The sequence below is a fragment of the Lactuca virosa genome, chromosome 8, assembly GCF_052849685.1.
Source record: "Lactuca virosa cultivar CGN04683 chromosome 8, Lactuca_virosa_CGN04683_v6, whole genome shotgun sequence".
Classification (NCBI taxonomy): Eukaryota; Viridiplantae; Streptophyta; class Magnoliopsida; order Asterales; family Asteraceae; genus Lactuca; species Lactuca virosa.
In genome coordinates, this window is record NC_136433.1 from 229,036,588 (window position 1) to 229,051,535 (window position 14,948).

The following is a 14,948-nucleotide window of genomic DNA, read 5'->3' on the forward strand; positions in this document are numbered from 1 at the left end:
ATATTATAATATTCTAACATTCTAAAACTTCGATTTGATTATTTACAGTGTAATATTCTCTTAGAATATTTCAGTCATATTTCGAAAAATGCTAATTTTGTGACACATGAGGGTGCGATCCCAGCCACTCATCTTGGAGATCAAAAAAATAAAAGGAAAATTGTAAAATCCAAAATAAAAGGAAAATTAAAAGGAAAAATCCGAAAATTCTTGTTTTAAATATTATTTTTGTTATTTAGTTTATCAAAAATAAAAAAAATAAAAAAAATAAAATAAATAAAATATAAAAAATAAATGTTTTTTTTCGAAATATACGTGAAATATTCTAATAGGTTATTACATTGTAAATAATCAAATCGAATTCTAAAACGTTATAATATTCTAATATTCTACTAAAATTGATAGATATGTTATAATATTCTAATATTCTACTATAATGATTAGATTTGTTAGAATATTTTTGTAATACTCTATTAGAATTTTTTGAATATTTATAGTTTAATACTCTGTTAAAATATTTTAGCATTATAAAAATTCTATTTGAATATTTATAGTATAATATTCTAGTAGAATATTTAAAGTATATTTTGAAAAAAATGGTATTTTTTTATTTTAGTTTTTTTAGGTAATATAAATGACGAAAATTATAAGTAAAAAAATTTCAAAAATTTTCATTTATTTTGGATTTTTGAAAATATTTTTTTATCTCCAAAGTGAATAGTTAGGATTGCGTCCCCATGTCTCACAAAATATGATGATCTCATATGAACCTAACGATATATATATATATATATATATATATATATATATATATATATATATATATATATATATATATATATATATATATATATGAGACCATGTTAATTTTGTCAGACATAGGGACGCGGTCCTAGCCACTCATCTTGAAGATTAAAAAATAAAAAAATAATAAATCTAACATGCAAAATAAATGGAAAAATCCGAAAATATACGTGAAATATTCTAATAGATTATTACACTGTAAATATTTAAATTTAATTTTTATAATGTAAGAATATTCTAGTATTCTACTAGAGTTGTTAGATATGTTAAAATATTCTAATATTAAATAAAATTGTTAAAATTTATAGAATATTCTAATATTCTATTAGAATTGTTTGAATATTTGTAGTCTAATATTCTAATAGAATATGTGAATATTCTAACAAGTTTTTTTTTAATTTTTATAATAGAATATTCTATTAAAATATTTCAAAACAAACGTTAAGTTTTATTATTATTATTTTTTTGGAAAATATAAATGATGAACATAATATTTAAAAAAGAAATTCTAAAAATTTCAACTATTTGCATTTTAAAAATATTTTTTTATTTCCAAAATGAGTGGATAGGATTGCGTCCCCATGTCTTACAAAATATAGTGGTCTCAAATGAACCCGACACTATATATATATATATATATATATATATATATATATATATATATATATATATATATGGAAAAGTTCAATAGAGAACCATTGTTAATAAAAGAACCAAGGAACCAATACAAAGCGTCGGAATTTAAAGCGATCAACGGCAAAAAAAGAGTTGTCACTACAAGAAAAAAGGGAATTAGCGGCAACAAAAATCGGCGTAAGGGCTAGCAAAGTGGCTGGTAAAGGCAATAGCGGCAACAAGTCGTCGGTAAAAAGTGAACAATACTGCTCTATAGCTATTGCCCAAAATGTCAACTTTAATACTCTTTATCGTTGCTAATGCTTTTGGCGTCAGTAATTACTTTTGTTGCCGGTAATAATATTTTCCATTTTTTTATTTTTATTAAATCAACGATTTTTGGTGCAAAACAGGCGATACATAACGACATTAAAAGAAAAAAAAATACATAAGAACATTCGATTAGGTACCAAATAGTGTTATATTTTATTTCATACCAAAATAAACAACCAAAGTTTTATAATTTCAACAAGTACCAAAGTGTCACGACAAGTCTAACATACAAAACACAAATAAATTATCCGACAAACGATCATTTCCGTTCCATTCGTTTCCTCCTTGATCTTTCCTTGATTGGAAAAACGCATGAAGTTCCTCCCTACACGTCGGGTTGTTGAGCAGTGCCCGAAGATTTTCCAACTCCATAATAAATAACAAAATATATATAAACTTATAAGTTAAATTAACTAACATAAACAAAAACTACCAAAGTACATTGATATTTCTTGCACTTTAATAAAAGAAATACCAAAAATACATTGTTATTTCTTGCACTTAGGACCAAAACGCAATTACCAAATCAACATTCGTTTATTGATGCCAAAGTACATTGCTATTTCTATACTAGGGATAAAAAAACCAAAGTACATTGATATTTCTTGCATATAAAATATAAACAAAATTACAAACACAATTACCAAATCAACATGCATTATTTGATCATTATATAGGTATATGAGACTTTGAAATTAAGTAATTTACTTTTGTGTGCTAAAGAACCTTAAATAAACGAAATACCGAAGTACATTGCTATTTCTTGCATGTAAATACAAGACATATCAAAGGCACATTGCTATTTCTTGCACCTGAGACAAAAACACAATTACCAAATCAACATGCATTTATTGATGCCAAAGTACATTGCTATTTTTGAACTAAGACAAAAAACCAAAGTACATTGCTATTTCTTGTACATTGGACAAAAAACCAATTATCAAAGCTTTTAGCAAATATCACCACAAACCAAAATTACCAAATCAACATGAATGTATTGAAATTAAATAATTTTGTTTACATGTGATGGTTGTGATGACTGTGGTGGTGGTTGTGCAATCGACGGGATAATAAAAGGTTTTCGGCCGATACCTTTGATATGGCCACACCGTTTACCTAATACTCTCTTAAAAGTAGCTCTTTCTTCAGCGGGTGTTAACTCTGTTTAACCTTCTGGCATTTGCGTTTGTTCTAAGAGCTCTTCCATTAACCGATTCTTTGTTTTCAAAAAGTGATTAACAATTAAGTATAAATAAAAACTTAATTATATGATATAATTATAATTAAATACTTACGTATTGTTGTTTCGCCTCAACATTAACAAATACACCATTCTTATTGGTATGAGTCTTGCAGAACATTTCCGCTCTCTTCAGGTTCTGTTTAGCATTAAAAATTAGATTATATTTTAAATAAATAATTACATATATATCGTACATTACATTTTTATGTGTTCATCTGTTTGGAAATACTCAAATGTTTTCCTCCAATTATCATCCTCCATATCATGTGGGGTGGCTAATGCTCTCGGGATATCCTAATACCCTCCGACTTTCAAAAAATAGTCTTTTGCATCACCTTTACTCTCTCGCTAACCTTTTAACAAAGCCGCTTCAAAATTCTCTAATAGTATAGCAGCGTCTGGATCCCAGGACATCCGATCCAAATCAAACATTGTTTGCAAAAAAAAAGTTAGTCAAGTAAAAAACATTCATAATTAACCATGTAAAATATTCTTATATAAATAAATTACCCCTAAATGTTATTTTATTGTATCCTTTATCGTGGGGGAAGCTTTTTTGCAAGTCCTTTTATCAAAAAGGACCATCCGTCACATTATTTTCCCAACTTCGCGTGCAAACATGTCCTTCGGCTCTCCTACGGGATCATATGTCATATCTCTATCATAGTCCATGTTAATCGGTTTGCCCTTATTATTTAAGAGCGCTCTTTCGAGCATAATGTTTTTCGCTTTTCCTCGGACTCTCCTGTGTGGCACAGCTACAAATATAACTAAAAATGAAACAATATTTTATAATAACTGAATAAAAATAGTAAATAAAAATTCATAATAAGATTTACCATCGTACTCATGATGACCATCACCTCTACCGCCTAGGAAAGGGGAAAGGTGGGTCCTCGGCTCCATCACCCCTACGTCCACGACCCATAACAGCAGCCATTGTGTACAAAAACAAGAGTCACATCGACGCCATTTCTTGAAAAATTATAAGATATACAGATACAATTTCTATTACAAATACACATTACATAGTGTATTTGTTTTTTTTATTTTACAATCCATATTGTTTTTTTTTACAAAAAATAGCATCCTACTTTATTTGTTTTTTTTTTCAATAATAGTGTCCTACAATAATAGTATTATACTTTTTTTTACAACGCACATTGTTTTTTTTCTTATAGAAAATACATACAATCCATATTACATACAAATTACATACAAATTCAAATATACATACATAATGTCATGTTTTCATTCATACAAATACACATTATACACACGTACAATCCACATTACATACAAATACACATATACTTTAAATACCATTATCAATAATAGCATCCTATTTTATTTGTTCTTTTTCCACTATAGCTTTGCAAGATACACATTACATACAATCCATATTTCATACATACAATACACATTATACACACATATACATAGATTCCATATTTCTTATATACATACAAATACACATTTTATACATACATACAAATACACATTTCATACATACATACAATCTACATTTCATACATAAAAATACCAAAAATACACAAATCTGGATAATTGCACATAATATGCACAAATACACAATTTTTTGCAGATAATCTTGAAATTAAAGAAGAAAGATACCTATGGTGGCCGAAAATCAACAATGGTGACCAGAAAATCATGCTTCAGTCGCCGGTGACACAGTAAAAAACTGAAAATCATCATTTATCAGAAATTAATGTCGAATATAAGCTAGAATTTGAAGTTATAAGAGAAAGAAATATAGAAATAATGAAAGGGATGCTCACCATCGCTAATGAAGCTTTAAAATCGTCGGTAGTATCCGAACCGTTGCCGAAATTAGGTGGAAAACACTGGTTGTGGTGGCTGGTCGGTGGTTGAAGGCGGAGGAAGGGATAATGGTGTAGTAGGGAACGATCGCCGGTTGAAGCTCAACAAAGAAGATGCGAATCAGAAGGAACATGAAGGAAGCAGGAAGAAAGAAAGGGAGACGTGATTGGTCTTATTTCGTCGACCTTTACCGACGACACTCAATAGCGGCGATGAGAGGTTTTTACCAGCGACAAGTTAGTATTAGCGACTACACCAAAGGAGGGAACTTATCCCTCTACTTTTTTCACGACCTTTAGCGGCAACAATATTACCCTTTAGCGGCGACAAAATGTTTATGTTATTGAGTTTGTACGACAAGAGCCCCCGCCATTGGATCAGAACGTTGATCTAAAAGTTGGGATTTACCAGAAAGGGTAACCACGGATTCGGATTGTAGAGCATTGATAAATGCCATTTTATACATCTTTTAGGGATATTTTTATTAGCATTTTGCATCAATTTTTATGGTTTTTCATGTGCATTAGTTTAAATAATGTTCAACTCATGTATTTCATAAGAATTCCAGTACTGCTCATGTTTTGGTGTCTATTTTAGGTGATTTGAAGTGGAGTGGTAGTTTGAAAGTCTTTGGAGCATATGCGGAGCGTATTTGGATCCAAAACGCTAAAAAAAACCAAATATGTGTTATTTCTCACCAAAAACGGGCCATTCTTCACTTACGAAACATAACTAGAGGATTTTGGATTTTTTTAGGCATTTTAAATTTTCGGCCCTAAAGCACGGGTCGTGCCTACCTCCATATTCCATTATTTTTGGTATTTTCTTCTGCGAAGCCCAAGCACAGGCTGTGCTTCCCAAGCACGTGCCATATTTCCCCAAATTTTGATTTTTTCTGATTTATTTGGATTTTAAAGTTGTGATGACCTGGAACGGACCGTATCCCCCAAGCACGGGCTGTGCTTACTGCCAGAACCCTTATTTGCTACCCAAACTGCTATATAAATACCAGATACCCTCTAAGTCGATTCCAGACGATAAAAAACCTTTTTGAAGGCAATTTTCTGCACTTTTCGTCACTTTCTGAAGATCTAAAGGTTGTAGATCATCTCCAACGTTTAGTAAGATTTAATAGTTTAATGTTTCTTTTTATTGTTCTAGATCAGATCTTAGCCATGTATGGACTGAAAAAGGCAAGTACTTTTCATGTCATCAGTTATCAATTTGGTTTTCATTGTGTGCTTCTATCTAGTTGTTTCATTTTTAAGCTTAATGAATGTTTGATTTTTAATTATTGTTAGTCTGATAACCTTGCTAGGCTTTCATCATTCCAGTTAATCAGTTAATAGAATCCGTAATTGTTCTTGTCAATTGGTAATAAGTAAAAACTATCAGATTTGTTCCAATTTAGGATTTAACTCTGATATAAACTGAAATTTCATACCTTTACACTTCCGAGCCCGTGAGAAATATTTAGTATTGCTGGGAATTTTACATAGAACTTAATGCAACTTATTTGATCTTAATTAAGAGCTTATTTAATTAGACAGTAAAAAGTTAGGGTTAACTGAAGAGCATTTTTTGGTTAACTTAACTAGGTAAAAGAGATTATAATAGAGCTTGTTATTTTTCTTAGTACCAGCTTAGATACAACGCATTCTGGATAATCAGATCTGGGTTGATTACATGATTAGGAAAGTCGCAACAAAAACTGAAATCGTTTTTATTACTGAGTTTTATTTAGTTTATTTTCACTATAATCAGAACCCCTTTTTATATTTTTCTAGTTATTGACTAGATGTGCCCGATGCAAAAAGGTATTGTCGGTAGGTTGTGTCCCTGAGGATACAACCCTGATTCCCTGTGTTTTATTATTAATGCAACAAACGGTCAAATTTTATGTGTTTAATATGCTTGCGACAGCGTGTTAACAAGCATTACCGGCGACTTATTAGCTGCGGCTCAAGCTTGAGTCGCCGCTAAAGCTCCATGTCGTCGGTAATGACCTTATTTTTTGTAGTCTGTAGACTTTTACAATGGACGCAAATGCAATGGATTATAACAAAACTCACTTCCTTTTTTTTAGTTTACTTTTTTTGGGCCATGTTTTTTAGCGAAAAAAATCGAATATACCATTGTTCATAATTTTTCGTCATCTTTCCATAGAGATCCATATTGATATACAAAAAATGATTTTTTTTTTCAAAAAAAAACTCACTTCATTTTCTTTGTTGTTTGAAAAGTTAAGGTCTATTTTTTATCGAAAAAAATTAACAAATATATCAAAATTCATATTTTTTGGTACAATTTAAACATAGATTCATATTGATGTTAAAAGAAACGAAATTTCAGTTCAGATTCACAGTGTAAATAATAGTAAGTCAGATTCACATTGTGAATTCTGAAGATTATATTATATACAGTTCAGATTTACAATGTCAATAAATCTATTTGTTGATTTTATAAAACTAATCTATGAAAAATCAAAACATTAAAATATTATAAAAGTACATGGATCTGAACCGAGAAGTACGAAGTGAGAGCGAGAGGATGAAGACACTATGGAAATTTTTCGTAAGGTTGAGGTAAATCTTCCAATTTTAGATGTTATCAAACACATCCCTCGTTATGCCAAATTTTTAAAGGAATTATGTGTTTCAAAGAAAAGATTTAAAACTAACGAAACAATAAAAGCTGGTGGAAACATTTCAGCTATTTTGCAAAAGGGTTTACCTCTAAAGTGCAAGGATTCGGGAGTTTTCTCGATTCCTTGTAAATTGGGTGACCTTAATTTTCCAAAATCCATGCTTGACCTAAGAGCTTCAGTCAATGTCCTTCCATTTTCTATTTTTGAAAAATTAAAATTGAGAACTTTAAAAAAGACCAGGACTATTATCCAATTAGTTGACCACTCGACGGTACACCCAAAAGGTGTACTAAAGGATGTTCTTGTTCAAATGAATAATTTGATCGTTCCCACTGATTTTTATATTCTCGACATGGGTAATTTGGACATATTAGATATAAAATCTATTATTTTAGGTTGAGCATTCATGAAAACTGCAAAAACGAAAATAGATGTTTTAATGGCAAAATTTCAATGGAGGTTAACGGGGATGTAACGTCCCAAAAATACTGCCCAAAAATTTCATTTTTAAATTAATAAAACCAGTATCCTAAAAACATCATCATATAAATCTAGATAAAACAAATGTATCAATCAACATATCACATCAAAGTAAATCAAGAAAATGTTGAACGAGGTGGTGTGTGCTCTGCAATAATCTCGAGCTCTTCCCTTTGGAACTGGAAGTACCTGAAACATAAACTGAAAACCGTAAGCACAAAGCTTAGTGAGTCCCCAAAATACCACATTCCATACATATAAACACATTATGGGCCCCGCCTGTCATCTGTCCCTGCTCGACATCGGGCCCCGTTCGGTTAAGACACGTAGCAATGTCGAAGACAATGATCGAACGGAGGATGTGGTCCAACGAGAATCGAACATGTAGCAGCTAAAGAGAGGGACTTCATCATCAAGGCACAACATGCCCCCATATTTAGTTTATAAATAGTTGTTGAATTCTGCTTCATTTGCTCAAACCTTCACATACCTTTCACTCTAAGCTCTTTCCCTATTAAGTCCGGTTTTCCTAGTTTGTTGCAGTACTTTAGCGAGGTTTTAAGGTATCTAGGAGACCGACGAAAAATAGCTTTCGGGTTGAGATTCTGCCCGTGATTTTCCGGTGTTCGCTAGAAATTTATGTAAGTTAAGTTATATATACTACGCTTTTAAGTGTAACTAATATTTATATTCATAGTCATTATTATTAATGTATAAATACGATTTATCAATGATTCTAGTCATAATACTGGTTGATCTACTTACTAGAATGATACCTAGGTTAGATTTAGTGAGGTGTTTAAAGTGGGTTTTCCAAACAGTGTACTTTGTATACCAAACAGACCATACCTCTGATATGATCTTACTTGGTTGTTACCTATTTGATGGATCTCGATGTATTTATTGGGATTGTTGAGGAATCTAGGAAATAGTTTAAATACAAACCAATATTGATGCAAGGTAATATTTATACTTAGGTTGTTTAAAAGGGGTAAGCTGAAGCATTAGCCTAATAGCTAGCTTCCCGAGGATCTTCCACCTCAATCAGGTGAGTTATCTCATTATACTATATATTACAATAAATGTCCATGTATGATCACCCTTGTTCTTTTACTGGCTTTCAGTCAAGAAGGTAACTCCGTTGATGTGAAAGAGTCATTTTGTGTAATTATTTAGTTCACCCTTGGACCACTTAATCTTACATTGCTTTTTCTTGCATTTAACTGTCTAGAAAAGCAATGTTCTATTTAAATTAGGATTAAATGCCAAAAACATTGTATTGAAAGTAGGATGTTATATATCACAAATAAGTAGAAGTATATTACTATTTTATGCATTAAACCCTCTAAAAGAATTGTACTTCCATTTTAGTTCGAGTTAAGTTCCGAAAAGTAGATGTAATGAAAGTAGGGTGTTGTAACAAACAAAGAAGTTGAAGTACATTGTTATTTCCTTAACTATATAATTTATTGTTGTTTTAAAGAATAAAGGTTGTTGTTACTGTATTCTCTAAGCATCTCATGTTTTCATAAAGTTATTTGAATATGTTTTATTGCTGTTGGAAGTTGTGGTGGTGAATACTGAAAAGTTTAGGTTTTCATGGGGTCACTTGATGTATATTAACATATGGAAGTTCTGCCCCCTTCCCTATTGTACAGTGTTGTTTTTGGATTATCTTAGGGCTACGTTGTTGTTTTAGGGTTCACTTATTGCTAGAATTCATAACAAAGTACATTATCATCTAGTGTTTGCATTCATACTCCTAGTTTATTGCTATATTTTTGGATCATCTTGGTGCTTTGGTGTTTATCTTCGCCCTTCCTCATGCTACCTTCTTTATTAAATTTCTATTATAAATTATATGACAGGTAGTTGATCTCACCAACATGTCCTAAGACCTTGCATACCTGACAAGTGATGTCGACTATAGTTGTGGAAGGAATGAAGTCTTAGGAAATGAGCATTCCAAGTTTGTTATGGGAATTGATAATGATACGATGAAAAAGTTAATTTATTACATTTATTTAACATTGGAATGATTATTTGTATTTTACATATTATATTTTGTACAATGAATTATTTTTCTTGTGTATGGTATTTTATTTTGTATTATGAGACTTTAAATATGTTATCTAAATTGAAATTTAGTAAATCCATTAAAAATATATATTTTACAAAACTTAAAATTATGACACGCAAAAAAGTGTGTCGTCTTTCTTTATAACATGGGCTTTAATGACATGTGATACGTATTGTAAGCTTATGTCACGCAAATGCGTGTCGTCTTCTTTTATGTCAAGGGCTTTAATGACACACAATGTGTGTCATTGAAAGGCAGTTTTCTAGTAATGATATCGGGGTGTTGCCAATGTTGTTGCGTAAACATCATGGTTTCCCAACATGTTACTTGAGTTGTGTTGTCCCACTCCAGAAGTCACCATCGTTTACTGTGATAACGTAGTAATGTTTATATATAAAACAATCTGGTTCAGCATCAGAGATCCAAACACATCCAAATTGACATATATTTTGTTCGTGATAAAGCCGTTCTCGGACATATTTAGGCTCCCAACAAGTTTATTATTTGGTTTTAAATCCAGTTTGAACGTCTGTGATACACCTCCCGATAAAACTGGAGGTGGGGATGTTAGTGTATTTTTGTACTTAGCCCATTTTGTATAGACCATTTATAGCCTAGTGTAGCAAGCCAATCTCATTGTATCATGTATTTATATTGTGTTGTACATTGTATTCTATTCAAGCAATGATATTAGATAATAATAATCAGCTTAATTACGGTGGTCACTATATTATTTTCTTTTTAATTCTTCAAAATAGTCATTAATTGCTTACCTAAGTACTCTATGTGTATCAACCATAAAAGAAAAAAAAAGTATCCAGTTCAAGGACATGAGCAAAGACTATGACCACGTGTGTATTAACAACTACTTTTAGTTAGTATGATAAGAAAAAAGGTAAACAGACACTCCTCTTTACCCATGACCAGAAACATGTTATTAAAGCGAACAATAGCAATATTTAGGTGTGATCCCGATATTTTGCACCTTAACCACTAAATTCTAGAGACAACTAATAACAATGAATCGAGATGTTTTGTAATATCATTCAAATACATGTATTAGTTAACTTGATAATTATTGATCCAAAAATATATATGTTACATTGTACCTAAATACACATGAAAATATGAACACTAAAAATCATCCATGTAGGAGGTCCAAAACAGCATAATATGAAACCAGAACCGGTATGGATATAATTGTGCCAAAGATAACCCTGGAAAAAGAAAAAAATCAATAACCTTACTCAAAAGAAAAGAAAAGCATAATCCTCGAAGAAACACATTGAACCATTTGCATTTGAGATTATTGTACATTGTAGTCGTTTTTTAAAAACATAATACATTTGTAAAAATATAAACGTTATGGCACTCAAGTTGGCATGAAATAGCAAAAGAATAGTAAGTAAACAAACTTACGCGGTACTAAGCACATTTGCATGTAGTCCATATTCCTTTGCATATACAAAAGACGAAATGGCCTGTGGTAGAGCAGCCTATAAACCGATAGATACATACATGTATGTTAGTTTAGAGCAACTCGTTAAAAAATTATTAAGAAATATGCTTGCAAAATATATTTGTTGTTGTTCATCTTTCGTAGTTTTAAAGGCTATGTTTGGCGTACTAGTTGAAAAGTTAGTTGATAGCTGAAAACCTAGTTGATAAATAAAAAATTAGTTGATAGCTGAAAAGCTAGCTGATAAAAAATTATGTTTGGTAAACTAGTTAAAAAAAAGCTGAAAGATATAAAATGATATAAAAAGACATTTAAAAAAATGTGTTTTTATAATTAATTAATGGGTATATTTGAAATTTTTTAAAAAAGCTCGTAAAAAGTTAGTTCAAGTAGCTTTCTAAAAAGCTAGCTTATAAACTACTTTTTGTTTTGCTAAATATGATAACTCAAAAAAACTCGAAAAATAAACTAGCTTATTTAGGTGTGACGTGTCAAACACATCCAAAGTATACTTGAAATGTTTTTTTTAGCAGAGAGTGAGTGTGTTTTAGATCGGATTATACTTTTAAACCTTACTACGAATATAACATTTTGAAACTAATAGGAACCTCTATCATTTAGTTGTGAAAGTAGCGTGATTAACCCAATCATCAACCGTAAACTCGTTATTTCTTTTTATTATTTTCTTAGCATATGTGACTCTGTGTGTCGTTCTTAACCCTAACAAATTTGTCATTTCCTTTATGTAAATTTTTAATTTTAGTTTTGGGTTTAAACTAAGTGAAGATGGAAGCCTTTTGTGAATTTCTTGAAAGATTAAGATGACCAGTTTTGTAATATGAAGACAAACTGGTGTACTTACTTGAATGATTGCAACATGAAGTGCGTCCCCTCTTAAACCAACAGCAAGAGAACCAACAGCAAATGTTACTGGTGCAACCACAAACCTCATCACCATCCCAAACACAGTTAGCCTCACACCACAATCAATCACCTTCTCTTGCAATGCCATGAATAGTCCTGTATGCATGGAATTGAAGTTAGTACACATGGACCACTTTTAATTTTGTTTCAACGTGATGGAAGAAAAAGAATTCAGATTATTATAAACGTGAAACAAGTATAGTTACTACTTGAACTATAATCCATCTATGAAATAAGGAGATTCTTCTAACTTTAAGATCATAAAAGGAAAACAGACAAACAGTAGAGATTGAGCATGGGCCGGAGCGGGTTGAGAATGCAGCCACCCATTTTCACGGAATGGGGATAACGTGGTACGGGGTAACGCGGTACGGTAAGGGTACCTTTGGTTACCACTCTAAAGAGTCACGAATAAACAGTTTCAATAGCAAAAAAAAAAAAATAAATAAATAAATAAAAAAACTATACATAGACAACCATGTATATATTTTATCGATTTTTTGTTGATATTTCTATGATTTCTTTTATCTTCTTACACATCATAACCAACCTTTTACTTTCTTGTACGAGATTGCTAAACATTAATCTGCTATAGAAACACAAAAAAAACCTTTAAAACTCAAAAAAATAATTGACTAGCAATAAAGTTTATTAGAGAGATGAAAACTCAATAAATTATCTATTATACACCATTTGTACAATAAATGATACCTTTTATCAATGAATCTTGAGAAGTAATTCGCCGGTAACCCATAGCACAACATTCATTAAAACAATGGGTACGTGGGAGAATTGCTTTAGAAAAAGAAATTACTTGCTTTGGAGCAATACGTGATTTTTATATTTATTATCTTTTAGTGTTTGTTCATGATATCACCAAAAGTAACAAAAAATTAAGTATCTTGGAATATATCTTTTACTTCGACAAATGAGGGACAAAAATTCTCACCCATGCAAAACATGGCAACTCCAGAACCAGCTTTTGACATAATCTGTATCGATCCTTCTAAGATGTTCGGCATTTGAACGTTCCACCTGAATTGATATGTTTAAACAGAAGATGAGAACGAGTTCTATATGTTTTCTAATTGCTCAGAAATATAATAAATAAACGAACGTCAGAGTAAATCAGAGTAAACCGAAGGAAGAAGACCTAAATAATGGTAGTGCATATATTACTAACATATTTTTTTATAGTTGGTTAATTTGTAAATAATAGTTTTTGTCTTACATAACAGTTTATGATTTAAAAAGGTTATAGAATATGCAAAAATAAACAAATAAATAAATATTATTGTTGTGTATGACAAAAAATCTGTTGTGTATGAATCACCTTGTTTTTTTATAATTAATGATATAAGCAACTTTATAAAACTTGATTTATAAAACTTGATTGTACCACTCATAAATTGTACGTTTATCATCAATGATAGCATACCTATATGATACAAGTGCCCAAAAAAGTCCCAGAATACAAGCATAAGAGTTAGGGTTCTTAGAAAGCTTTAGCCCAACAGTCCTCATCAAAATCAACACAGAATTAGGTCTTCTACTTTTGTCCCCTTCACTTTCGTTCTCAAGGTCCATGGCTGATTTGTCCAGTGCAACTGCTAAATCCATCTGTTTTTTCGCAAGTTGGATCTCTAGCATGAACAACTGAAACATACTCCATATCATAGATTGCAAAATTGAAGACTGGATGACCATATTCTCTCCCAAGCTCCCATACATTGCTCGCATAAGTGGAACCCCTACAACAAGAGTATTATTCAAGCTAGATAAAGAGAAGCTTGTCACTGACCATTGATAACTTCCTTTACTACTACAATTAGCCCATAATGATATTGTTACAAGGATGATGGCTTTGGAGATAACATCAGCAGCTATGAAGAGATGATTGAATTGGTAGGGATTGATGCGAGTGGTGAACTCGAATGTGAAGAGTGGCATGATGAAGTAGCAATTAAGCCGATTTATTGTATCACAATCGCTGGGGTTGAACATGTTCCACCACTTCACCGAACCGTAGCCTAAAGTTAGTGCTACATAGAGAGGAAGCATAGCAGTTAGCACATTATAAATGTCTTCCCACCCTATCATTGTGGGTAGATATTTTATTTTCTGTTGATTAGAAACAAACTAATGGTATATTTTGTGGAGGTAAACAATGAGATGATTTCAGTATTTATATACGAAATGGAGTGTTCGAGCTATTCGTTTACAGACCACTTTAGTTAACAGAAGTTGAGATATCGTAATCTGTACTTTGTTAATGGGAACAGTGATGTGACGATTTTTACCTTAAAATTAGTGCACATCAACCTAAAATGCATGGGTAGACTTGTAATTGGGAACACTCCATATTACACTCAAAAAGGGTTTCTCAAAATCATGGCTTTTTGCAATCATAATTTATTCAAGTTCGTGATCGAATATAACATTTGATCGATCTCATCGTAAGTCTACAGGATGTTCAAAAAAAATTAATAATATATTTTTGAAAGTTACTTCTAATGATACA

At 31.2% G+C, this 14,948-nt stretch overlaps 1 protein-coding gene across 1 annotated transcript; it reads right to left on the reverse strand.

Moving 5' to 3' along the window:
• Nucleotides 1–11,060: 11,060 nt before the first annotated feature.
• LOC145133716 (auxin efflux carrier component 5-like) lies at nucleotides 11,061–14,605 on the reverse strand. The gene is made up of 5 exons (XM_079068673.1): nucleotides 13,866–14,605; nucleotides 13,377–13,462; nucleotides 12,366–12,523; nucleotides 11,464–11,540; nucleotides 11,061–11,261 (listed from the first exon to the last, which is right to left on the reverse strand). The coding sequence occupies exons 1-5, from the start codon at nucleotides 14,525–14,527 to the stop codon at nucleotides 11,186–11,188; spliced, it is 1,059 nt and encodes a 352-aa protein (XP_078924799.1). The 5' UTR covers nucleotides 14,528–14,605; the 3' UTR covers nucleotides 11,061–11,185.
• Nucleotides 14,606–14,948: the final 343 nt, after the last annotated feature.

Bases quoted from the DNA above. Each gene is read 5' to 3' on its own strand.
- LOC145133716 (XM_079068673.1), bottom strand. From the start codon at position 14,527: ATGATAGGGTGGGAAGACATTTATAATGTGCTAACTGCTATGCTTCCT. The intron at 13,463-13,865 runs GTATGCTATCAT...ATATCAATTCAG, and splicing joins TGGGCACTTGTATCATATAG to GTGGAACGTTCAAATGCCGA. The intron at 12,524-13,376 runs GTGAGAATTTTT...CCATGCATACAG, and splicing joins AGTTGCCATGTTTTGCATGG to GACTATTCATGGCATTGCAA.